The sequence below is a fragment of the Thamnophis elegans genome, chromosome 3 (assembly GCF_009769535.1).
Source record: "Thamnophis elegans isolate rThaEle1 chromosome 3, rThaEle1.pri, whole genome shotgun sequence".
NCBI lineage: Eukaryota > Metazoa > Chordata > Lepidosauria > Squamata > Colubridae > Thamnophis > Thamnophis elegans.
Genome location: NC_045543.1, coordinates 83,543,610 through 83,570,926, shown reverse-complemented (window position 1 = coordinate 83,570,926; position 27,317 = coordinate 83,543,610). Strand labels below are relative to the sequence as shown.

The 27,317-nt window shown below is 37.6% G+C and overlaps 1 protein-coding gene across 1 annotated transcript in view; it reads right to left on the bottom strand.

The window, feature by feature from the left end:
* Positions 1-27,317, bottom strand: part of NTRK2 (neurotrophic receptor tyrosine kinase 2) — a 207,050-nt gene that overhangs the window by 134,846 nt on the left and 44,887 nt on the right. Inside the window, exons 7-12 of the mRNA XM_032214692.1 lie at positions 21,569-21,705; positions 20,146-20,278; positions 18,958-19,261; positions 12,084-12,112; positions 5,933-6,033; positions 4,550-4,649 (exon numbers count right to left, since the gene is read on the bottom strand). Coding sequence (XP_032070583.1) covers positions 4,550-4,649; positions 5,933-6,033; positions 12,084-12,112; positions 18,958-19,261; positions 20,146-20,278; positions 21,569-21,705 — 804 coding nt within the window. The remainder of the gene's footprint in view (positions 1-4,549; positions 4,650-5,932; positions 6,034-12,083; positions 12,113-18,957; positions 19,262-20,145; positions 20,279-21,568; positions 21,706-27,317) is intronic.

Sequence of the window (27,317 nt, the reverse complement as noted above, 5' to 3'; positions counted from 1 at the left end):
AGTATTATATTTATTATGGGCAATTTGTAACTGTATTAAATCAAAATACGATGAGCCATTTAAAGTTAAAACACTTGGATCTTTTTCTTTATTTTAAAAATATGTCTTTGTAAAAGGAAGCTGAAAAACTTGAGTTTCTTGAAAAACTGGACCATCTATTGGGTATCAGGGCCAGCTCTTACTCTGAGATGTGGTCACTTCAGAGGACACTCAGATGGCAGCAAAGCTAGGGAGCATTTGAAGCAACTCCCACAGACCCATTAGATCTCACAGGGTTGGCCTCCTCCGGGTGCCATCTACCAGCCAATGCCACCTGGCTATTACCCGGGGGAGGGCCTTCTCTGTGGCAGCTCCAGCCCTCTGGAATGAACTCCCCGCAGGGATTCGGACCCTCACCTCTCTTCAGGCCTTCCGAAAAGCCGTCAAAACCTGGCTTTGCCGGCAGGCCTGGGGGTGATGAGTTCCCTCCCCTCTCGACATGTATGGTTGTGCGACTGTTGTTTACTTTTATTATTTGTATTTTGTTTTTGTTTTTTGTTTTTTATGTTCCCCTTTTTCCCCCTTGAATTGTTCGTCGCCCTGAGTCCTCCCGGAGAAGGGCGGCATACAAATAATAAAATTCTATTCTAATTCTATTCTAACTGCAAACAGGAAAAATTTCCTGACAGAACAATTAATCAATAGAACAATTTGCCTCCAGAAGTTGTGAATGCTCCAATACTGGAAGTTTTAAAGAAGAGATTGGATAATCATTTGTCTGAAATGATATAGAGTCTCCTGCCTAAGCAGAAGACCTCCAAGGTCCCTTCCAACTCTGTTATTCTATTCTATTCTTCATAGAAATAGTTCCTTTGAATTTGGACCAACTCACAACCTACCCATCATATTGAGCTATGTCTACCATGCATATAAAATGCTTCTGCCCATTGCTTCAGACTATGCATGCAACTACATACATGTCTTGCCTGCCACTATTTATTGTTACACTAACCGGAATAAAAGCATGATAATGTGTTAAGCATGATAATGTATTCAGTCTGGGCATGTGTACGCATCTGAGATAGGACACTGGGTATCCTTATTAGTAAGGAAATATGTAAGATGCCACCATGCAGTGTTATTCAATGAAAAGATAGCACATGTGAAGGATTGTTTTCATAGAGGGACAGAACCTTTTAGCATGTTATAGGTTTATTATGAAATGTAAGATATTATAAATCTAGCATTGCACTGAAAGTAATCGAGTAAAAGACTTAGCATTTTCTCTACCATCCAGAGAAAAAAATTATGGCTGACTCATGGGTACATCATCAATATTCTAATAAACAGAGGGTGTCCATATTCATTTCACCTCTGCTCCAAGGACAGTGTATTGGAATTGACAGCAGTGAGTATTACTATACATGGTGTTCAATACCTCCCTTTCTATAGTAATATGAAACTGCTAGCTCTAGATTTCTGGAAGGTAAGCAAGGCATTGTCAGGGGTGGAAAGAGGGAGGGCAAAGCAGGTCCAGGAATTTTATCAGATTTGCTTACCTACTATCTAGATAGTATAGAATACTCAAAACTACAAGTATATTATAAAGGGCAGCAGAAGCTCAGCTAACTGCAAGATATGCTCCATTAGTAACAACAGACATTTCCCCTCTATGCATAATAAGAAATGAAGGATGGATCTATATTATTTGCAGAAGTAAATAAAGCAATCTTTGCAAATAAGAACTCTGTACATTCAAATTCCTATCACACTCCTATGCACATTTACCCAAGAGTAAACTTATTAACTCTTTGTTAGGCAACAAAGAGCTGTGTTTAAGCATTTACCTATACATATGAAGGACTCTCTCCAATATTCGTGCATTCAAATAGATAATCCAAAAGGGAAGTACACTAACACTGATTAGAAAATAAATATAGCTCTTCTATTGTCTACAAAATTTATCTTAAATAGGTTTTACACCCTGAAGAAGAAATAAATATTCCAAAACTACAGTAGGTAACATGTCTCTCTTATAAATTAACCCTGAAGTTTACACTTTTGTTAGCTTGAAAGACTTTCTTCTTGTTCTTCTTCATGATCATCATCATGATCATCATCACATATTAATTCATATTGTGTATTTCTAATATATAAACCAGACTTTTAAAAATATCTTTAAAACTGTAAGCATAGGGTAAAACTTTTAAAGCTACGATAGATGGATGGATGGATGGATGGATGGATAGATGGATAGATAGATAGATAGATAGATAGATAGATAGATAGATAGATAGATAGATAGATTTTATTCTGTCATCTTTTAAAACCAGTTAAGAAACCTAAAATAGAAAATCTGAAAAATTCAACTTCTTAAATAATCTTTTCCTTCTATGTAACTATTATCACTTCTGTCTTGTACTTAGAATTAGACAAAAAAGTGATTCATGACATACAAAAATATTTTATCTAAAGAATGGGAGTTTATATTAAGGTGTATTTTTCCTTTATATTCAAATCAGAGAAAACCCTAAAAAACGATTCCATGTAACCTAATAAATGGAATTTTATAACTTGAGCTGTTCAATTTCTTTGGTAAAAGGTGCATTGGAATACGAGAGAGCACATACCAAGCCCCGCTTTTCATATTGTTAAAGCATTCATGTCTCTTCTTCTAGGATCACGTGGCTGTTCTGAAAACTGCTCCAAAGCAACTTCATAAACAGCCGTTCAAGTCTGGGGGGAAAATAGGGATGCTATAAGGATCTCAAAAGACCCTTTTTAAAATGTGTTCTCACACATTCCAAACCCTTCTGAAACAATAGCAAAGGCTCAATTATGAACTTGCTTACTGGAAATGTGTGAATGAAAGCAGTATACATGGAAATGTGTAAGCATTATTTTTATTAAGAAAAATATACAACTCACTCACCCATTTCCATCTGTTTTTCTAACATAAAGTTATAAGAATATGTATATAATTTCATATTCACTGAACCCAAGATCCTATCCCTATGCAAATAAATATACTTGCAATATGTGTTTATGAGGGGTGTGTAGGAGGGGGGAGGGAGGAAGACAGAAACAGAGACAGACAGAGAGTCAAGGAACACTTAGAAAAGACATAGAATTGGAATGTGCTCAGGTGACATGATACTCAAGAGTCTGCCTTCTGAAACATAGACAAAGTTCTGTTTCTCTTCTTATTTATTCAAAGTAACCACAATGGGCTGAAAAGTGACATGCTGGGAAATGAACCGGAAGCATTGAAGGGAAAGGAATCAGCCATGAAGAATAATGAAAAAGGAATAGGATTCTATGCTCTGAAAAATGCCATTTTTGTATCAGAATATTTAACATTTAGAATATTTAGCTTTTAACAGTTAGCCCACATCTGCTTGATGGACAAAATACTGTAAATCTTTCCAGATGTAACATTATGTTCTTAACTTCAAAAATCACAAATATAGTTTTACTACATATACCTGACAGATTCCTGAAAGAATACTAATTACATAGAACAGTGGTTTTTAAACTGTTTCAGGCAAATGCCTTTTTCCTGGGCTTGAATAATGTCATTACCACAGGGGGAAAAATAAACTCTTATTATTTTCACAAGCATCGTAGCAATGGTAGTCCCAAATTGGACCCTTGATTTAAAAAACAATTGAAAATTACCCCCAGAATATACCCTCATTTAGGATCCACTGACCTAGGCTAAGACCTTGATGTTAGATGTGAAAACAATGTGGGTTTTCAGCTGATTTTATCAACACAGGAATGTCAGGAGAGTTTGACTTTCATTGCAGCCTTGAGAATAAAAATATTTTTCCTTTTTTAATCTAAAACTTACTTGACACAAAAGTCAGCTCATTATGATAAGAAAACTGGTGAAAGAAGGACCTAAAACAGACTCATGTATATTCTTTGCATATAAAGAGATGCTACTTCCTTTATCTATACTTACGCTGGTTCTTTTACAGTTGGAGAACTCCCTTACATAGCAATTAAGTCTATTTTAGGAATAAACAGTACCTACTTTCTTGGAGGAATGTAATCAGATCAGAATTGTATAGCTGTTTAGAACTGAAGATGGGACTTCATGCCCTTATCTTAAGGATCCATGGATTAAAAACCAACGCTGGTTAGTATGGAGAAGAAACATGGTCATTGCCAGGTTGGTCAGAGAGGAAAATGGGGGGTGTTGAGGAAATGTTGAGGTAAAGGAGCTTGTCCTATTTTAAATCCCCAGATTTCATATGAAAAGTTATTCAAAAATAAAATAACTGTAATATTTCTTGCAAAACATATTACTATATATCAAGTGAAGTGGAACATGCATTGCAGGTAAATTAATTTCTGTATGTCAGAACTAATTACCATACATCAATCCACTGCAAATCATGGAATTCAAAAGAAATGTTGCACTGTTACCTTTACATGTTTAAACAATTTGAATAACCATTTTGAATAGGAGAACAAACATGTATGCCTCTAATTGTCTAAATAATTACGTAAAACGATCAGCAGAGAAACATATGGAAAGAAGAATTAAAAGCAGTCGTCTTACCTTTCATTCCAAACTTAGAATGTCTTCCAAACTTGAGAATAATGAGCATAATAACTAAGCCAGTGCACACCAATGCAGCAATCCCCACTACAACATACACCTAAGAAAAAAAACAAGCAATAATAAATCAAACTGCACAATTTTTTCAAGTTTCACTGTTCTAAAAATATTACCGTATTTTTTGGAGTATACGATGCACCTTTTTCCCTCAAAAAAGAGGGTGAAAATCTGGGTGCGTCTTATACATTGCATATAGCATTTTGGGCCTCCTGAAAACTCGTCCCCTTTGCAAAAATGGCCGTGCATAGCCTTTAGGAGGCTTCCAGAGTGCTCCTGGGGAGGGCAAAAATGAACGAAAAGTGGGCCATTTTCTTCTCATTTTTGCCCCTCCCCCAGCCCCAAGGAGCACCCTACAAGCCTCCTAATGGCTATGAATGCTCTTTTTTTGACAAAAAATGGGCCCATTTTCACGAAAAACGGGCTGTTTATTTGGGGAGACCTGCAAAGTGCAAAAACTTTTTAAAAATTTTGCCTCTTCAAAATCTTGCTGTGTTTTATAATCCGGTGCGTCTTATATTCCAAAAATATGGTAATTATATTATTATCTATTAATATTAATATAATATATTGGCAAAATTCTCAAACATATAGAATGGGTGGGTTGATGGGGTGTTTCTTCCATTCAATCATGTCTGATTATCAGAGACTGCCTTGACAAGTTCCTGCAGTTTTCCTGGCAAGATTTTTCAGAAGTGGTTTGCCATTGCCTCCTTCCTAGGGCTCAGAGAACGTGATTGGGCCAAGGACATCCTGTTATTATTGTGCCTAAGGCAGAACTTTAGTCTCTAACTTGACACCTTCTAAATGTGCTTGGACTACAAGTACCAGAACTCCGATCTTACTAGTAAAATCAAAGCATAAATATCTGGAGAGTGTAATCCAAGCTCAGGAGGAAGACACAATGCTGGAGAAAATTAAACGAAGGAAATGTGAACATGATTTTAAACCAAGATGTGCCAACTTTCTAGTCATTTCAATTATTTAAGGGTGCACTGCAGCCTTTCAGTTATGCTTTATTTTTCATGCTAAAGAAAACAAGTTCAACGAGTAAATGAAAGCTGCATTCTTGTGGTTTGGGAGCCACCATTTCCTATTATCAGCTGAAATGCATGAATCAAATTATGTAAATAATGTTATGTCTAAATTTGACCAGCTTGTCCTTAGAAAATTGAAAAATTGCTTCAGGTTACAAAACCACAGCTAAATGCTCCAGGGTACATGCAAATTAATGTCTTCTTGCAAGCTAAAATATTCTAGGCCAACTAGATTCTTAGTCAGAAAGTCTGGTGTGATTACAAACCAGGAAATCATGTTTATACTTACAGTGATGCTATCTTCATTGTCTTTGTTTGACACATCCGTAGAAGTAACTTGGTTACTATTATTTGTAGTGTCTTCAAAATCATTTGTTGGTGTTCCATAATCTTCTAAGAGAAAGAACATATTTATTTTCTTTTAAGTATTATAAAGTTTTTTTGGGTTTCTGCTAAAAAAGCTAAACACTTACAATTAAAACTTGCAAAGATTTAGGAACACACTATTCAATTCTGTCTACTTATTTTCCACGTTGCTATATGACCTGTTTAGAACTACAGTGCGTGAATTCAGAATGAAGATTACAGGAAAGAATGGAAGAGATGTGCAGATATTTAAAGGGAGGGAGAGAAGCTACACTCATATGTACTATGGGACAGAATACTAGACAAAATGGAGATATCTGTAAAAAAAGCTGTGGAAACATCCATGACTGTCTGACACAACTGAAATTCCCTAGCTTTTTCTGATGCTTCTGATCTGCCATTGATTGTGGGTTCTCTGTGTACCTTTACATGGTATCGGACCTGGGTACTTGAAAGACCGCCTCCTGCCAATTACCTCCCTATGACCAATTAGATCCCACAGATTAGGCCTCCTCCGAATACCATCAGCTGGCCAATGTCGACTGTCGACCCCTCGGGGGAGGGCCTTCTCTGTGGCTGCTCCAGCCCTCTGGAACGATCTCCCCATGGAGATTCAGACCCTCACCACCCTTCAGGCTTTCCGCAAAGCTGTCAAGACCTGGCTGTTCTGGCAGGCCTGGGACTGATGAGTTCCCAGCCCCACTTGAATTGTTGTGATTGTTGTGTAGCTTTTAATCTGTTTTTTGCATCTTGTTTTTGTCTTGTTTGTTTTTTGTATCTCCCCCTTCCCCACTTGTTTGTTAGCCGCCCTGAGTCCCTCGGGAATAGGGCGGCATACAAGTATAATAAACATACAAACATACATTTACATCTGAAAAAGGAACCCATTTTCAAGCGAAATACAAAGATTTTAATGTGGGGATATTTTTAATGTAGTAAATCTGAGAAGTTTTTAAGATGAAATATAACAAAATATATCAATACAAGAAAAATTAAATTATTGCATAATGCAAAAACATTCCACACTGGCAAAAAATCTACCTTCCAGCTAATATTCCATGCAATATGGAAAAAAATTAATTCGTGTAGGAATTTGGAAAAACAAAATAATATTTTTTTTGAAAAGTTCTTCAATAATGGTCGCATTAATTTTCTTTGAAATTTCTTCAACTGATACAGAAATGTGATGAAACAAAATTAAGACTGCACAAATGAGAACTTGAGATAAATTAAATTCAGAGATTGGTCTCTCCTTGGTCTAGGTGGGTCATAATAATAACAGTACTGTGAGGAATAGTGCTGTCTTTTGAGAAATGCTACCTGTTTAAAATCAGGATTAATTATTTAATCCTCCAAGCAGGATAGGAATGGTTTTAATTCCTGCAAAATTCATTGTAATTCTGTGATGTGACTTGAATATCAAGTGGTTGAGAAGATTGTAGCCCCTTGTATGGCACTGTACAGATCTTCCAAACAAAACATTTCTTAGCTCTTCCTTCGGTGTAGGGCAGTGTTTTTCAACCTTGGCCTATCTGAAGATGTGTGGATTTCAACTCTCAGAATTCCCCAGCCAGCTCTGCTCTTCTGGCTGGGAGATTCTGAGAGTTGAAGTCCAGGCATCTTCAGGTAGGCCAAGGTTGAAAAACACTGGTGTAGGGAATAAATCAACCTTCTGCAATCTGGTGACTTTTGAGTCTACATAGATGTGTTAGCTATTGCAGGGTTATATCTGCAAAGCAATATTTACATTTTGGAGATTTTTATTTGGTAGTAAAGATCCTAAAATATTAACAGGGAGAAGGGAGAGAGAAGGATTGGTTTCCAGTATTGTCTCTATTAGGATTTTTTTTAAACCAATCTGCTCCTGATGGTATTAGACAAGTTACCCTATCTGACTAACCCAAGTGGAAACTGGTGAGAAGTTCCTTTTATAAAGGAAAAGGCTTTCAGCCTAACCTTCCAAAACCAGAAGTCAGAAATTTAGCCCATGATCTATATGTATTTTAAAAATGTAAGCATGCAAACGCTGTTAAACACTTGCAAAGTGTTTAACAGGCTTAATTAGCAAGCAGAATTTCTGTCAAGGTTCAAGAAAGTCATAAAATTCCAAAGGAAGATGCAAATGACGTTTCAGTGGCACATTAGGGACTTTATTGTCCCATCAAACTGCCATTCTTTATTTTTTTTAATACAGTCCTCAACTTACAACCTCAATTGAGCCCCAAATCTATGTTGCTAAATGAGAAATTTGTTAAGTGAGTTTTGCCCTATTTTCTTGCTACATTAGTTAAGTGAATCACTGCAGTTAAGTTCGCTACATGGTTGTTAAGTGAATGTGGCTTCCCCATTGACTTTGGTTGTCAGAAGTTTGCAAAAGGTGATCACATGACAGCAGGACACTGCAAACGTCATAAATGTGAGTCAGTTGCCAAGCTCCTGAATTTTGATCCCGTGACCATGGGGATGTTGCAACATTCTTCTGGTAAAAAATGGTCATAAGTCACTTTTTTTAGTGTTGTTTAGCTGTTGTAACTTTGAACATGAAATGAAGTGTTGTTAAGTTGAGATCTACCTGCATTTAAGTTTTCTCCAATAAAGTGTCTTCCTAGAAATTACAAGAGTTATAAAGGAATGACACAAATAGGAAATTGTTGCATTACTTTATAGGAATCCAAAATATAAAGGGCAAGGAGAAATATCTGATCACACGGATTGAGAATTCTGAAAACTAAAAATAAAGGATCCTCAGGTAGAATGTTTGGTGTAATTATATAAACATTGAAGGGAATATTTAGTTTCACTTTGTACCAGGTGGTACCAAATGCAAAATGTTTTGTATATAACACTTTTAAAATTATACAGCTTGAGTTCACTCTTTTATATAATTTTAATGACTTTTGGGGTGGGAGAGAATGATGTATCCAAACTGATCGAGCAAAACTAATAATTTTACTCATATGCATTCTTTGTTTTATTAGGGAATCACTTTATGTAATGTCATTCTCCTCCCAAACTATATAAAACATTTTTACTTTTCTGAAAGATCTTGTTCCCTATCATTTATCCTTTAGCAAGTTGATTTGCATTGCTGGCAACTATTTTAATATAACTTTTGACAGTTTGGGGAGGTGGTGGGAAGGAGGAAGAAAAAGAAGTAGATGAAACTAACTGAGCTTCTACCTAACACTGAATCAGGATTAAATGTGATATTAGCCCTCTGTAAATCTAAAAAAATATTACACTCCAACTGTTCTCCCTTTTCCTCTCATCTTCTAAGAAGAGAACTTTCCTAATTTTTGTATACAATCTGAAAACATGTTTCACCACACTTAATAGCATAAAAATATCAAGTATCTAGAAATATAAAATCTTAGATAATATTTTAATATGCATTGCTACTATACTGTATTTTAATAATTAAAAGACATTTTTCCTAGTATGATTTGATTATTCGTAACCTATGACTATAACTAAGTGTTGTATCTTATGATTCTTGATAAGTTTTTTTTTCTTTTTCTCCTTTATGTACACTGAGAGCATATGCATCAAAGGCAAATTCCCTGTGTGTCCAATCACATGTTGGCCTTGTGTGGCAAATAAAGCTATTCTATTCTATTCTATACCATTCCATTCCATCCCATTCTATTCTATTCTAATAAACTACCCCAAAGATGAAATTTGTTGGGCTGTTAAAATATTTAAAACTATAAAGGTTCAGAACTAAAGAACCAAAACAGTGTATATGCTGTTATTTTCTCTTATTTAAATTAGAATTCTAGCACTGAATTTAATGAAGTTTTGCCAGCTTAAAGGGTAATTACTTATTGATCAAATCTGCATTCCACTAGAGTAAAAAGTAAAATTCAGTCGCTTCACTGGAGAAAAGAAAGTGCAACTGTTTCCTGAATTTGTCCAACATTTGTTGTCTAGGGAGTCCAATATGCATGAGATCCCTTCACATACCTAGTTCTACCACAACTCCATTGTGTGATGATTGCAAAATGTGCCCAGCCAATGGGGGAAAAGGACTTTCTGATGTTCTGCTATGAAGATAATTGTAAGAGAGAGCAATGGTTGATATAAATGCAATGCTGCTAGATTTAATAGGGGGAAATGTATTAAAGGTCTTACTAAAAACTATTTCAGATGAGGCCTATTTTCTGTTATAAAGCACAATTTCTATTGGTTTCCATCACTTTCCAAAAATATTACAGAGCAAATTAATTTTAGCACTACGGAAAGGCAGGGGAAACCCAAAGCAACCTGTGATCCTTTATTCAATGTCCCTGGAATGCTAACTAACTATTAAGGGGGTAGAAAGGGGGTAAGAAATGAAAACTGAGATTAGGGAGAAAAGAATGGATGGCTGAAGTCCTGAAAGAAAGAGGTCTATATTATAGTAGTTTTGTTGTTTATTCCTTTTGTTTTATAAATTTTGAATCTTTTTGTGAATCACTTATAATTCAATAAATACAATTTTAATGATATGGAATAAAGCCATATTCCTTTAACTTTTAGGCTGACTAATTCACAATTAAAAATATGTATTTATTTATCAGGATAAAGCAATTCTCCTACTTTGGCAGCACATAAGAGAGTATAGAAACATTGTTTAAGATGGACTTTCAAAAGGATGAATGCAATTATACAAAAAGATAGAACTTTAAATATGTGCCTAATAATATCACTGCAGTTTTAATTAGTATGTGAGTCCTACATACAGTATTATTAGTCCTTAAATGAGAAGCTTGAGCAGATATCGGATTTCAGTCTTCAGTCAATGCAAATCAATTAAGATGAGTTTTTCCTTCAGTTAGTAGAAAAATTGTTAGATTGTAATTACGCTGTATTATTTTTTTCTTAATAATTATAATAATATAAAGGCATGTGAAAGAAAAAAATAGTTTATTGATCTTATGAAACAGTCCAATTTTATTATGAAATAAAAGTATGGATTCCAAAACTAATTGAGAACTATTTAGTATTCTTTAAAATAATTCCACTAGTTTAGATAGTTGTGCCATTTCTCAGTAAGCAAAGTTTTTCTTTAAAAAACCCTACTTACAGATAAATATGTATAGGATTGAAGCCTTAACTTTCTTCATATAAAAGGAAATGATGATAAAGTTTCCAGACAAAATTTGTATAAAAAACTGAAAATTCAAAGCACCTTGAAATTTAAACAGTGCTCTGAGAAATATATTAATTTGTTATTTATTAATAACACTGGATAGCTCACTATACGTCGTACAACTTTTGTTCCATATTGTGCACTGAAATTAATATCAACAAATAAAAAATGGATTATCTCAGAAATTGCATAATAAAAAATAATAATAATTTTTAAAAATGGATTCTCTCATGCTAATTCAGTATGTTTTTTCTTTGGGTTGAGGGGCATTAAGATCTCAAAAATAAAACAAGATTTGTTGTCAAGATTGATCAAAATATATATAAAAAATAAAAATTACAATGACCTCTCTATGAACACTAAGAAACTGGAATGGGGATTTTTTTTAATATTGTATCACAATGAATTTATTATTACTGCATAATTATATCTTTGCCAAAGCATTTCGAGGTGAACCACTGGTGATGTCATGACATTTTAAATGAATATAATGAAGAAAATTATTTTTCAAGATCCAATCTGGGTCGGCCACCGGGACTAGAGGTTTTGTCTTCCAAGATTTCAGACTTGTGCTGGAAGACAAAAAAACTGTAGTCCAGGTGACCAACCCAGATTGGATCTTGCAACATTATCCTGGGACGTGCATATCCACCTTCATTTGCAAAAACTATTCTGATTTAGAGAAATCAGTAAGATAGCACCATCATTTTTAATAAAAGGATTAAGTATATGTCAACATCTCCAAAGTTCAAATTAATGATACTAAAAATGTTAACCGTGGCTGAATCATGCTAACATAAATATTTCTAGTGATATTTAAACAGCATGCAAATCACATCAGAGTATAACATCTATCTTGTCTTTCAAACATTTAATTATTACATGTCATGTACATATTTATATATAGAGAGAGATATATATAAAATAGAAAATGAAAATATACCAATGTAACCAGGATGATCATAGAACGGACTACCTACAGAACAGAAAGAAAAAGAAATATATCATAGCAGCATAGTTAACAGAAACAACTTGTGTAATGGCATCACATTTAGGCATACAAACTACTTTATATTTAACGCAGAACTGAGTTTACCATTGCCAGAAGCAAATTATTAATTCTAAATTTTCCTGGCCATGGAAGCAAAATCCCAAACCAAAAGTGATCCCTTTTACACATAGCAAAGTATTCCTAATTATTTCTCCCTACTGCAGGCCTTGCCTGAACTCAGATCTGGAATGACACTCTATACTCCATGATGGGAGTAAGAGCATGAAGGAGGACTGTAGTAGGGAGACAATATTTACTCCACAGATTTACTCCACAAATGGATTTCACTTTGATAATATACTAATTCAACAATTTTCATAAAATTAGAATTCAGATTTTAATTGGGATCATTTCTATCGGAGAATCTATAAGTATAAAACAATATTTTTCTGAAAGAAAGAAAATAATACAACAGTCTGAATAGTTCTACACCATTCCTTAATGCAGCTTCCCTTACTTAGTGCCTTCCAAGTATGTTGTAATACAATTTCCATAATTCACAATTAATAAAAACTGACAACTATAGTAAAATATATTTAGGAAGATACCATGTTAGGGAAGGTTGTGATACTAAACATGTTTCGTACATTATACTTTAAAAAAAATGGTCATTCATTTGAAATCTGCTGTGCAAATTTAAGCTTGAAAATAAAATATTTTCAGTCCATAAAATCAACATCTGCGTCAAGAAAAAAAATCACTTTTTACTGAAGATCAACAAAGACATTTTTCTTCTATAATGTTACTGTCACAAGATTAGCCTAATTTGGGAAGCCTGTCTTCACACCCCACTCCCAATTATCTGATGAACAAATAAACCCAAGCATGTAACATGTGTTTGCATTAGAAAGGTATCCTAGCTTGGAACATTCCAAGTTCTGGAAAAAAACCACCATATTCTAGTGCTATGTTCTGAGCTTGGAACAAAGTGGGGTGTTTGTTTCAATTTTTGAGTGTTCCAACATACCACACTTGTTTTTGTTTTTAATTTCCTTAAAAACATAGAAATCTTGGAAAGTGCATAGATAATAAAATAATAGGCACAACTACTTAAGGAGAGGATAAGATAGAGTGAAAGTCACATGCTCAAAAGATTTGAAGCCACTTTGGAATGTTGCTCCTGGAATGGAGAGAGAAGTAAAGACTATAGTCAGATTTTGAGACTGAAATTCATAGATGAATGTACTGTTGCTTGCCTAGACAATTGCCCTCCCACCGTATGCTCCAAAGTTAATCATACTGTGTAGGTTAATTAATTAGTGAATCAAGAGGTTAAGAAGAAAGAAGGTGGGAAAGGGATTCCTATCCCTCTTGTGTTTTTCATTTACCTTTAATTATGCTTCTACATTTAGTTCCCTCCATTCCCTCAAATATGCTCCCAACTCAGAAGTGGTTCTTTATTTGAGGAGAATTCAATTCAATTATTGCAACTTATTGGTACACAGTGCATACCATTTTCCTGGTACATGTACATATTGGCTATTGGACTTCCTAAATAGCCAATTGAGGGTGATTAAATATCAAACCCTACCCTCACCCTCCAGACTGCCAGGCACTTACAGTTTATCACAACATTCATTAATTGGCACTGATGACGTGGCTAGGCCCCATCACTAACTCACTGAATTTACATAGAGTGTACCACCTCTAATTTTATGTGCTGTTCAGCTGAGGACATTTGGAAAGGCCAACCAACTGCACATAGAAAAAAGACTTCTCATTTCCTGATAGTTAAATTTCCTATTGTTTTACATTCTTTGCTGTGAAGAAACTGAAATTGAGTTTTAAGTTATGTAGCTGCCCAATGTGTCATATGTTTTGTTTCCTTTTTTAGGCACACTGCCAAGTGTAGAAATGTGCATGATGTATATGTTGTACAGATAATATTGTTCTGTTTTTCAGTTTTCACACTGTCAAATACAAGCACTACATTGCTTTAGTTATATGGAGAGCTTTACAGAAATATTATGTAAGGGGAAAAAAGCATATATTTTGCTGTTGTGACATGATAAAGGGGTTGTGCTGAAATTCATCTACTGGTGTCACCCTTTGGCTGAGATCAGTTCTGTGGCTGTTGTGCAAGCACTGGCTACAGAAAGCATTGAAACAATTGTTGCTTACATAATTTGTTTTGGAAATTGTTATAATGTTGAAGAAAAGATTAAAAATCATTTTTTCTGCACACCACGTTGTACATAACGGTCAACGCAGACTGCTACGCCACCTAGGATACTAAACAAGGGAGTAAAGGGTTACTTCAAGTTCAGATTGTTCAGATGACAAAACATTTGAGATAGTTCAATTTCTGTTTGTCAGAACACAATCATATGTTTTGAGTGGGACTGTATTTTTCTGAGCTGAGAACACAACCTCTTGCTTTGCATACACCCCTGCTTTGCACCTGTTTCAACTTATGCAGGTAGCTTACTTATTATTTGTACTATGTTAATTATTTCTTGATCATTTTACTAGTCACTGGAGAAAATAAATGCATAGCATAATATATGTTATGTGCCTATGAGGAATTCTCACACGAGGTTGCTTATGAGACTCTGGGTTGCCTACCTGTAAGTTCTGTCTCATCTGGGGTTGGAAACCAGCATTCCAGGTATTGCTCTGTGGAGGAAGAGCTCTGTGAGCTTACTCATGAGACACTAAAGTGCCTACCTAAAGACCTGTACCACCTGGTCTTGAAGTTCAAAGGGAAAGGCCCTAGAAGCTTTTCCAGAAAAAAAGGGAGGTACTGAAAGGAAGACTTTAGTTTATTCATACTGACTTCTTCTGATGACTATTTTTGTCTTGACTTCCTTGGGAAAGGAAGGAATCTAGACTAGGGGTCCCCAACCATGGACCGGCACTAGGCCATGGCATGACAGAAATTGGGCCATGCAATCAAGCAAAGCTCTATCCACAGGATGCAGGCATCATGTGAAACCATGCCCACTCTGGTTCTCAGAAAAACCTCTCTACGGAACCAGTCCCTGGGGCCTAAAAGATTGGGGGCCACTGGTCTTGGCAGACTTGGCAGAAATTTGAGAACTCAGTTCTTTGGTGCTAGTGAAGCCTTATGGTAGCACTTTTTCACATAGAAGAATCACTGCATAACGGTCAGGGCATACCAATGCCATTAGAAGATTTCTGTCACTTAACTGACCTATATACTGTTTAGTAGTTCTCCAACATAAGCTGGGGAAGATTCCCAAAAGCAACAATAAATACATCCCAGTGAGGAATCCAGACCCAGATGATCTTTTCGTTTCTCTTTTTGAGTTACTCCAAATTTTAAAAATTGTGATTTTATTGTTAATTGTAGTTATCACAAAAATTATCTGAACTTGCCAACAGAAGGCATATTTTAAAAAATAAGAATATAACAAGTGTTTGACTTTTTTCATTTGTTTAAAAAACCATTTTTCGTCTCCTATTTTAAAAGTAAATTGGTATTCTAATCCTCTATTACTTATCTAGAAACTTTTGGAACAATTTCAATAATCATAATAATGAAAAAAATATTACTACCTACTCTGAAGAAGAACAGAAGCCAGAATTTTGTGCCTAGACCAAAAAATATATCTTCTGTACAGTTTTATGTACATATTTTATATTAACAAATTATCTGGATAATGAACTTGTCTCTAAGACTAACTGGTTTAAATATTAGTAATAAAAATTACATGTAATTATATTTGAAACGTATTATTATTCTCTAACATCAATGTGATAGTTTTGTATGAAAAACGGGTGCAACCTTAGAACATTCTAAAAATGGCTTGAAATATAATTAAAAAGTACAATGAAGCCAATACTTTCTTGAAAAAAACCTTGCATATGAAAGTTCTGGAATACTATGGGAAATTAGAAATTATTTTCTTTCCCCACTTAACCCTCCCAAGCAACGGAGAAGGATAGAATGAATTCCCTTCCTATGTTGCACTACTCTGTTTAGGGTTAATTGTACACTTTTCCTCTTGGTCAGGGACTAACAATAAAATAGCTGGTTGTAGATTGTTTACTGCATTCCATAAACTATTGACAATAAAAGGCTCTTATTTGTTTAATAGAATTATTTTATATCTGCATAGTTCTAACCATTTTCTTAGTCATAGTAACATGCATCAATAGACAGAACATAGTTACTAGATTTTATGCATACCTATTAAAATATTTACATAGCAGACATTAGAATAATTAACTACCTGTCTCTGTCAGTACAGAATCTTAGAATACATTATATATTTTCATCTTTGAGATGAAACTGATCTTCTGAGTTTGATTGTGATAATTACACTTAAAAAGTAGATAGATGTACCTTATACCCTCCAAATCTGCAATTTTGTACAGACTTTTAAAGATTCAGTGAGAATATGCCTCACTAAACTCAGTGAAACTGACCTATGAGTATACAAGCATAAGATCCCACTGTTATTCAAGTATTTGTCAGTTCTATGATGACATAAAATCAATTCTAATCTCAAGGAGCATATTCCTGCTCATTAAACATCCAGTAACATTTAATGCTAGCACGTAGGCATGGAAATGAATATAATACCAGGGTGTGGGTCTACTTGTCATGTTTCATTGTGCAGAATGTACAATTCACAATGACAATGCAAAGAAACAATAGCCATGCTAAGATTCCAAGAATGATTTGTATTCATCTTAAATAGCAACAAAAACTTTGAATGTAATCACAGCAGATTTTATCTTTTCACATTTATCTTTATTTACATAATGGGAAAAGATGGACAAATACTGTTTATTCTAATATCCTTTCCAAAGGATGATAATCCAACTACATAACAAAAAAAATGAATTTTAGTTTCTGGCATGCTAAAATTAGGTCAGAGCCTAAAAGAGTGGCATGTTTATCACGTTGAAACATATTCCTGCAGGAGTGAGGCCACTGGGTACAAGTTTATCTACCCCTTTCAGGGCTCTCTCCCCCATTTTAAGCACAACTGTGCAGCACAGGAAGTCTCATAGGGCTGCTTTGTAGGGCAATGAAGATACCTTAGATTGGAAGAAGAAATATGATTTAGAGCATCCCATGTAGAATACTGCGGGAACAGCTTTAAGGCAGATCATAAGTAGCTGATATTTACTTATACTATAAAGAACAATAAGTAACCTCCATAAATTGGAGAGTGCTCAACATTGGAAGTTTTTAAGAAGAGGTTGGACAACCATTTGTATGAAATGATATAGGGTCTCCTGCTTGATCAGAGAGTTGGACTAGAAGACCTCCAAGGTCACTTCCAACTCTATTTTTCTGTTCTGTTCTGAATCCCAAACTATCTGAATCCCAAACTATTTGCACAAGCACATTTCTAGGATATCAAATATTTGAAAACTATCCCAAGATGCCATCATTCTCTGTACAAGATCCAGGTCACAGTATTTATTATTATGCTTGAAAAATACAATATGGGGAACAGAGAACATGCCTTTACAAAATTTGAAATAATCTATTGTTGTTTCTTATTAGGGATAATTACATTCCATGCATGAACTGTTCTAAGTTCAGAAGTCAAGGAGGTTTTGTTAAAGTTAAAGATATATTAAGTTGAGTAATAAAGTCATTAATAAATTATATGCATCATTTAGGTTAGTGTTCTTCACTTGGCATTAGGCATAAAGCACTATTCTATCCTTATACTCTTATAAGTTGCAAGATAAAGAGAATAAGAGAAATCTCCTGTCCTCATTCAATCCACTTTTATTTCTTTTCTCTTTATGTACTGCCATTTTTTTTCTTGAGGGGAAGAAAAAAAAATCTTATCCAGCCTTCCCCAAGCTGGTTTTCTCCAAATGTATTACAACACATAGCGAGGCAACCTCTAGTCAATTAATCTACCTTTTTTTTAAAGCATCCCCATAGTACTGCAAATTTATAAACCATTCCACCACTATGATTATGTGATCTATTCACAGAAGAAACAAAAAAATCCCAGCATTCTTAAGAGTTGCCTATGATTAATAATTTTGCTAGCAGTAGTGATAAAAAAGAAAGATGATATGACTTAAATCACATTTAATTAAAATCACAGATAAATATAAGAAATGCAATTAGCTTTAAGTATATCTGAAAAGAAGACTTAATTGTTTTTATTCAAAGGAAAACAGTAATTTCATGTTGAGGAAATTATGCTAAATCCATCTGATCTAATCAGTGACTAAAAGCAGACCCTGGTGACTGATGAAAAAAAGAAAGTAAAAGTTAAGCAAGCAAATGGATGGAAAATGCTCCCTTTAGTGGCAGTAATGTACTTTTAATCTTGTACTGCAATATTGAAAACAAGAAAATATTATTGTTATTATGCATTTAACCATATAAGAGTATTCTATTATTGGCTAAAGATCTTAAGCAGAAATACTTTGAGCCAGTGGTCTCCAACCTTGGCAACTTTAAGACCTGTGGACTTCAACTCCCAGAATTTTGCTTTGCTGGCTGAGGAACTCTGGGAGTTGACGTCCACAAGTCTTAAAGTTTCCAAGGTTGGGGACCACTGCTTTAAGTCATCATGGAAAGTTAAGGCTTTTCACTCAGAGGAACATTATATTATATTTGCATATCTTTGTTTTTTAGCATTTTAATCATCTGACCTTTTAGCTTAATAGTATGGGACTAAAATTAACTTTACTTTTGCAAGTAAATAGATGAATGCTTGCTTTTTAGTGATGTCATCACCTAATACTACCATTATATACTGCATATATTTTAAAAAATCTACTTAAAGCTTCAACAATGTTTTAATTATATTATTACTTACTACCTCCAGGATCTTCCATAAAATAAGCAGAGATGTTGGCTTCATCTTTTCCATATTGATTCTGTGCCACCAAAGTATAATTGCCATTGTTGACATGAGTAGGATTGTCCAGCTGAAGGCAGCCATGATATTCTGTCCGATTAGTAACATGTATTTTGGTCCAGATATATTCTGATTCATTCAGTTTAGCCCCATCGTGCAGCCATGTCAAGACTGGTTGTGGATTTCCCCTCACACTGAATGGAATGCACCAGTGATGGTCCGAATATGGTATTTCAAGAAATGTGATATTTGGTGCAACTATAATAAGAACAATGAGAAAAATAACCTGAGTCTTTTATGTATTCTCTTCTTTGACAATCAGTCAGCTTGTTCAAATAAAGCTAAGACACAAGCAGAAAGATAGAAGGAATGAAATTTGAAAGTTCAAGTTTCAAGTTTAATTTTATTTATAGGCCGCCCAATCCCAAAGGACTCCGGGCGGCTTACAGAAAGTAATCTTGATTGCGTATAATTAAAAAGTTAGCTAGAAGAAGAGTTGCTAGACAAGGACCCATACCACCTCTGTTGACTACTGAAGTTTCTTCTCAAACGTTTAGTTTGCGTGTTGGGCCATCTTTCACCCTCCCCAGGCTTCAGGAGGCTTCCCTGAAGCCTAGGTAGGGTGAAAAATGGCCCAATGGGGCCCACCCGAAGTTCAGGAACTAACTTCTTTGTTGCCTGTTGGGCCGTTTTTCTCTGTCTGGAGGCTTCAGGAGGCTTCAGGGAAGAAGAGAGCGAAAAACAGCCCAACGAGCAAACTGGAATTCCGGAGACTTCAGTGAGACCTGCGTGCATGTGCGGTGTGTATGTGCACATGTATGGGGGGAAGGCATTGCATTATGGGTGTGGGCATACACGTGTGTGACCCCCCCACCCCCCCTGCTTTTGGCACACCTCGACAAAAAGGTTAGCCATCACTAGTATAGATTCTCCTGCTTGCGCAAGGGGCTAGACTAGAAGATCTCCAAGGCCCGTCCAGCTCTATTCTATTCAACTTAACTAATTTCTTGCAAATATTTATTTTATAAATGATCTCTCTCTCTGGAAAATTTCGGGCATAAATTCCAAAATGTTAATTCCCTTTTTTTTTCATTAGGCAACGATTTTCTACATGAAAATATTGTCTAAAGTTATTTACATACAGAACACGGTGAGGTCGACAGAAGCTTGGTCTTCACCCACAGTATTTTCTGCTATACAGTAAATCTGTATGCCACTGTCACTTGATGAGACATTCTTTATAGTAAAAGAAGCGGGGTTCTTATTTGTGTCGCTCTAGAAGGAATACAAAGACATACACAGGCTTAGAGAATTTCCATTAAATGCGTATGATTTTATGCATACTATCAATGCCAACAAATGTACTTAACTAGTTTACATAAGAACACTTTCAAAAACCTTATTCACTACTAATATGGAACAAGCACCATATACACACTGCTTGTTTTGAGGACCTCTTTGCAGATAATCTATTATGCCCAGTTCCCCTTGGATGGCAATTGGACAGCATTCATTGTGGTAAACACGGTATGATACTATAGGTTTGTAGAGCCCAAGGGAGTAAAAAAGGGTTTGGGTAATTTGACTTTCCCCATTATCTAGCTTGTTTATGCCCTTCCTGGCTCCTTAAGAAGCAAAGCAAGATATCTAGATGATTTCAGGAGAAAATTAAAATTTCCCCAAGGAAAGGTATAATGCCATCCATTCTGAAGCAGGTAGTTATGCATTCTCTTTTGAAAAAGTTATATCTGGACCAGTGGTGGGTTTCAAAAATTTTTAGAACCTCTTCTGTAGGTGTGGCCTGCGTTGTGGCAGTGGTTTGCCGGCCATGTGACTGGGTGGGAGTGGTTTGCCGGCCATGTAACCGAGTGAGAGTGATTTGGCAGTCATGTGACTGGGTGGGCGTGGCCAAATTGTAAAATATGGTAAAACTCACTTAACAATGCTCTTGCTTAGCAACCAAAATGTTGGCTCAGAAACTCTGGCATTTGAAGCACGCAAGTCTTAAAGCTGTCAAGTTACAAGACCCTTGCACCACTAACCCTTCAGAAAAAAACCCCTGGGGTGTTCAAATTTGACAGCTTTAAGATTTGTAGACTTCAACTCCCAGAATTCCTCCTCCAGTCATGTTGGCTCAGGAACTCTGACATTGAAGTGTGCAAGTCTTAAAGCTGTCAAGTTACAAGACCCTTGTACCCCTCACCCTTTAGAAAAAAAACCCAGGGGTGTTCAAATGCTTTAAGCTTTAAGACTTTAAGGTTTAGATAGGACTCTTAGAGGAGGGCGGGGAGACTGGTGAGCCAGCCAATCATTGAGGAGCGGGCGGGGCAAGCGTGGTGCAGACAGGCGGGGGGAGGGAGCCAGTTCTAAACGGCACGGTAGATTTGTGGAACCTCTTCTATCGAAGAGGTTAGAACTGGCAGGAACCCACCCCTGATCTGAACCCAAATGTCCTTGATAAAATGAGCTTCAGCAGAAATGAGGACCACCCAAGATAAATTAATGCCTATTCAAAACGTGAGTTTTGCCATGACTAATATACATATTTTAATATCAAAATCTTACCTCATGTTTTGAAACAATATTATTGAAAACCCAAGCTATCGTTGGTGATGGACTTCCTGTGGCTTCACAATATAAAGTGATAGTTTTGCCTTCAACAACTGTGAGATTTTGTGTATTCAACTTGACTGAAGGCATGCCTAGAGAGTAAGACAGAAATATTTTTAAACCTGAACATATATAGTATGGTATATGTTTGTCAGATCTCAGAAATTAACAGCAATATTTTGGTGCATCAAAACGGAACTTTAAAATAAACAGAGTACCAATTCATTTGTTAAGACAACCTCACAAAGTAAAAGGACTTCATTCTAGTTTCATGTAGTAGCAACAGTAATGGGATTCAAACATGTTTACTACCGGTTCTGTGGGCATGGCTTGGTGGGTGTGGCTTGGCAGGCGTGGCATGGCGGGCATGGTAGAGGAAGGATACTGTAAAATCTCCATTCCCACCCCACTCCAGGGGAAGGTTACTGCAAAATCCCCATTTCTTCCCGATTGCATTCAGTTAAATATGTTTATCAAAATGTGTCAAGGAGATATAGATCATGTGACTTACTGGATTACCGTATATACTCGAGTATAAGCCGAGTTTTTCAGCCCACTTTTTGGGCTGAAAAAAGCCGCCTCAGCTTATACTCGAGTCTACAACTGGATCCGGCAGTGCTGTTGCCTGTTGGAGGAGGAGGAGGCGAACCAGCCTGCCACCGCCGGCCACCGCCAGTCCCGCCGCTCTTCCCGCCCCCTTCCAAGCCCCACAGTCCAGCGGACGCAGGAGAAGCAGCCCCAGGGCTCCGCTGCATTTTCTGGACGGGGTCTCGCAGGAAGGAATCCCCTCTCCAAGGGATCCCCGTCCAGAAAATGCGGGGAGTGGCAGTGGAGCCCTGGGGCTGCTTCTGCTCCGTCCGCTCCTCTCTGCTCTCCTGTCGCCAGCTGGTGGGGCTGACCCTGATCCATAAACACTGCCGAATTCAGCCTCAGATCTTTGTCGGGACCTCTTTCTGGTCCGCCTCTGAAGTCCATATTCTCCATAGTCTCTCGAACTGCTCCCCCCCACCTCCAGTTTCTTCCTAGTTTGATCCCACGCGCCGCTGACCTAGGAACCGCATACCTCCCAGCAGTTTTTTCAGGCTGCTCCCAGATGGGAAGGGAGGGGGATTGTAAACCCCTTCCACACCCTGGCTCCTCCTCTTCCAGAGTTCAGGCTCTCTTTCTTTCTTTCTTTGAAAGAGAAGCCCAAATTAGCCAAAGGGGGGAAAGCGAGCGAGCGAGCGAAGCAGTGGGAGGGGGAAAGGTCCCTGTGAAGCCCTGCGGCCAAGGAGCGCTGCCTGCTTTTTAAGAAAACCTGGAAGGGGAAGAGGGCGGGTTTTTTCCCCCTCCCTTTTTCTTTTCGTTCCCGTGGCTCAGCTTCTCCTTTCCTTGGGGCCGCTGACCTAGGAACCGCATACCTCCCAGCAGTTTTTTCAGGCTGCTCCCAGATGGGAAGGGAGGGGGATTGTAAACCCCTTCCACACCCTGGCTCCTTTTCTTCCAGAGTTCAGGCTCTCTTTCTTTCTTTCTTTCTTTGAAAGAGAAGCCCAAATTAGCCAAAGGGGGGAAAGCGAGCGAGCGAAGCAGTGGGAGGGGGAAAGGTCCCTGTGAAGCCCTGCGGCCAAGGAGCGCTGCCTGCTTTTTAAGAAAACCTGGAAGGGGAAGAGGGCGGTTTTTTCCCCCTCCCTTTTTCTTTTCGTTCCCGTGGCTCAGCCTCTCCTTTCCTTGGGGCTGCTGACCTAGGAACCACATACCTCCCAGCAGTTTTTTCAGGCTGCTCCCAGATGGGAAGGGAGGGGGATTGTAAACCCCTTCCACACCCTGGCTCCTTTTCTTTCCTCCAGAGTTCAGGCTCTCTTTCTTTCTTTCTTTGAAAGAGAAGCCCAAATTAGCCAAAGGGGGGAAAGCGAGCGAGCGAGCGAAGCAGTGGGAGGGGGAAAGGTCCCTGTGAAGCCCTGCGGCCAAGGAGCGCTGCCTGCTTTTTAAGAAAAGGACGATTGTAACAGGTTGAGATTTCCTTTCAGAACAAAACAAAACCAACCCCTCCCCTGGTCCCAATGTTTCAAACAACCCCCTTTCCTGCTGGGAAGAGCCCAGCCAACCCCCCGTCCCTTCCCATTCGAAAGGGAAGCTCGTATCACCTTCTAGAGAAAGTGGCAAATGCCCTCCGTGACTTCCTTGGTTTCTCTCCGGGCTCTGCTCTTCGGCATTGCCCTTGGGGAAAACTGCCGCGGTTTGTTTCCATGAATATATTAACAGGCGCGCGGAAAGCAACTAAGCCAAGGAGCGTACGTAGTCCAGCCAAGCGAGTCTAGTTTCCTGGGGTCCCTTACTCGTTCGCTTTCCCCCCTTTGGCTAATTTGGGCTTCTCTTTCAAAGAAAGAAAAAAAGAAAGAAAGAAAGAGAGCCTGAACTCTGGAAGAGGAGGAGCCAGGGTGTAGAAGGGGTTTACAATCCCCCTCCCTTCCCATCTGGGAGCAGCCTGAAAAACTGCTGCCGCGCCACGCCTGCGCCCCAAACAGAGCTGGGTCCAATCAGCCTTTTTCCCCCTTTTTATGCCCTGTCTCAGACGTGCGGGCGCGCATGCTGTGAACTTGCCCACTTAGACGTCGAGGTTGCTGCGTGCACTCTTGTATTTTCCCCTTCCTCTTACGTGCCCCCCTTGGTGCAGCGGGCTAACGCTGGTGAAAGGAGTGGGGTGGACACAACTGGTAAATTATAAACCACAGATTTTAATCCTATTTAATTTTTAATGGTATCAAATTTAGCTATAAAGAAGAGAGAAAGAAAGAGGGAGTGTGTGCACAGGAGTGTGGATTTTCTAAAAATCCCATTGAATCCAGAGGAGGGAAGAAAGAAAGAAAGAAAGAAGAAGTGTGTGCACAGGAGTGGGGATTTTCTAAAAATCCCATTGAATCCAGAGGAGGGGAGAGAGAGAGAAAGAGGGAGTGTGTGCACAGGAGTGTGGATTTTCTAAAAACCCCATTGAATCCAGAGGAGGGAAGAGAGAAAGAAAGAAGGAGTGTATGAGGGTGGGAGATTTCCTAAACCCCATTGAATCCAGAGGAGGGAAGAAAGAAAGAAAGAAAGAAAGAGGAAGTGTGTGCACAGGAGTGTGGATTTTCTAAAAATCCCATTGAATCCAGAGGAGGGAAGAGAGAAAGAAAGAGGGAGTGTGTGCACAGGAGTGTGGATTTTCTAAAAACCCCATTGAATCCAGAGGAGGGAAGAAAGAAAGAAAGAAGAAGTGTGTGCACAGGAGTGTGGATTTTCTAAAAATCCCATTGAATCCAGAGGAGGGAAGAGAGAAAGAAAGAGGGAGTGTGTGCACAGGAGTGTGGATTTTCTAAAAACCCCATTGAATCCAGAGGAGGGAAGAAAGAAAGAAAGAAGAAGTCTGTGTACAGGAGTGGGGATTTTCTAAAAATCCCATTGAATCCAGAGGAGGGAAGAGAGAAAGAAAGAAGGAGTGTATGAGGGTGGGAGATTTCCTAAACCCCATTGAATCCAGAGGAGGAGTGTGTGTGTATTTGTGTGTGTGTGTGTGTGTGTGTGTGTGTGAGAGAGAGAGAGAGAGAGAGAGAGAGACTATCACTGTGTTGTAGCTTATGATTCTTGATGAATGTATTTTATTTTATTTTATTTATGTACACCTAAGACAAATTCCTTGGGGGTTCCAATCAGGCTGCTCTATGCAAACAGTCATGTCATCACTTTCTATAATATCAGCCTGCATTAGGCCTCAAAAGATACGGTACCCGAACAAGTCTTTTTTTTTTTTTTATCCTGTTAGAAATGGATCCCAGTACTTCTACCGGTAATCCTCGACCAAAACAAAAACGCAGGTCATTCGAAGCTGGTTTCAAACTTAAGGTTGTGTCAAGAGCAGAAGAAAGCAATAACAGTATTGCAAGTAGGGAATTTTGTGTTGATGAAAAACAAGTGAGGGAATGGCGGAAAAAGAAAGCTGACTTGGAAAAGATTCCAAAGTCAAAAAAAGCTCAACGTGGTTTAACAACTTCATATGGGGCTCTAGAGACTGAATTGTATGAATGGGTTATGGAGTGTCGTCAAAATGGTTACTGTGTAACACGCATGGGAATTCGCTTACGTGCCCTTCAAATGGCACAAGATGACAAATTTAAAGCACCAGGCATTGAAAAATTTGTTGCGTCAGCAGGATGGTGTACCCGCTTCATGAATAGGTTTTCCCTATGTTTGCGGCAAAGAACAAAGATTTCACAGAAGTTGCCAAAAGACCTTGATGAAAAAGTGATGTCATTCCATTCATTCATCATAAAACAAAGAAGGATCCATAACTATGACCTGGGAGATATTGGAAATATGGATGAAACACCTATGACCTTTGATCTTCCAAGCAACAGAACTGTGGCAAGTTTGGGAGACAAAACTATTTTTCTCAGAACCACAGGAAATGAAAAAAAACATTTCACAGTTGTTCTGTCATGTTTGGCTAATGGAACTAAGCTGCGGCCTGTCATTATTTTTAAAAGAAAGACCTTGCCTAAAAAGGTCAAATTCCCACCACGAATTACAGTGCGCGCACATATTAAACGCTGGATGGATGAAGACGGAACAAAAAAATGGCTGGAAGAAATTTGGAAAGTACGACCAGGAGCAGCCTTAAAGAAAAAACTATCATTGCTAGTTTGGGATATGTTCAGAGCCCACACATCTGATGACATAAAAAAAATGGCAAAATCTTCTCAAGTTACTTTGGCCGTTATTCCAGGTGGGCTTACATCTGTATTGCAACCGCTAGATGTGTGTTTAAATAAACCTTTTAAAGACCGTGTGAGAAAGATGTGGCATGAATGGATGTCATCTGGTCAAGCCCGACTGACAAAAGGTGGAAATCTGATGAAGCCCGACATAGAATTGATAGCAAAGTGGGTTCGTGATGCATGGGAAGAGATTCTGGAGGACATGGTGCGACACGCCTTCAAGAAATGTGGCATTAGTAATGCTATGGATGGCAGTGAAGACAGCGCTTTGTATGAGAACGACAGCTCTGATGGTGATGACTGCGAACTCAGTGATGATGACAATGTCTATGCTGATAACCTCACACTAGCTAATGCTGAAGCTCTGTTTGGACATACAGATGATGAGGAGGAATCCAGTTTTGAAGGATTTTAACTCTTATGTTTTAGCTTGGTTGCTGAATGAGCTAAGGTTTTTGTACATTTAAAGTTATTGTTGATACCATATTGTTTTTATTGACCCTCTTTTCCACTTACAGAGCTAGTTATTTATTTATAAATAAATAATATTTATTTATTCAAAAACATTATTGGTATCTATTTTTATTTTTGAAATTTACCGGTAGCTGCTGCATTTCCCACCCTAGGCTTATACTCGAGTCAATAACTTTTCCAGCTTTTTGGGGTAAAATTAGGTGCCTCGGCTTATATTCGGGTCGGCTTATACTCGAGTATATACGGTATTCTCCATTCCTCTCAAGTGAAGACATCTCCAAAGTAATCCATCCCTCGCAATGGCAGTGATCACTACAGAATAGTCTATCATTTAGATTACAGTTTTAAATATTCAACTATGCCACTGGTGGGACTATAGGCACCAAAGATTATTCTTGAAAATCCTATCCTTTTCCCAATATTTGGAGCAAATGTCTCCACAAGATCTAGAATAGGTCTGGATTTATTTTTGCTTTGTGCTTACTTAAAGCACACAACAAATA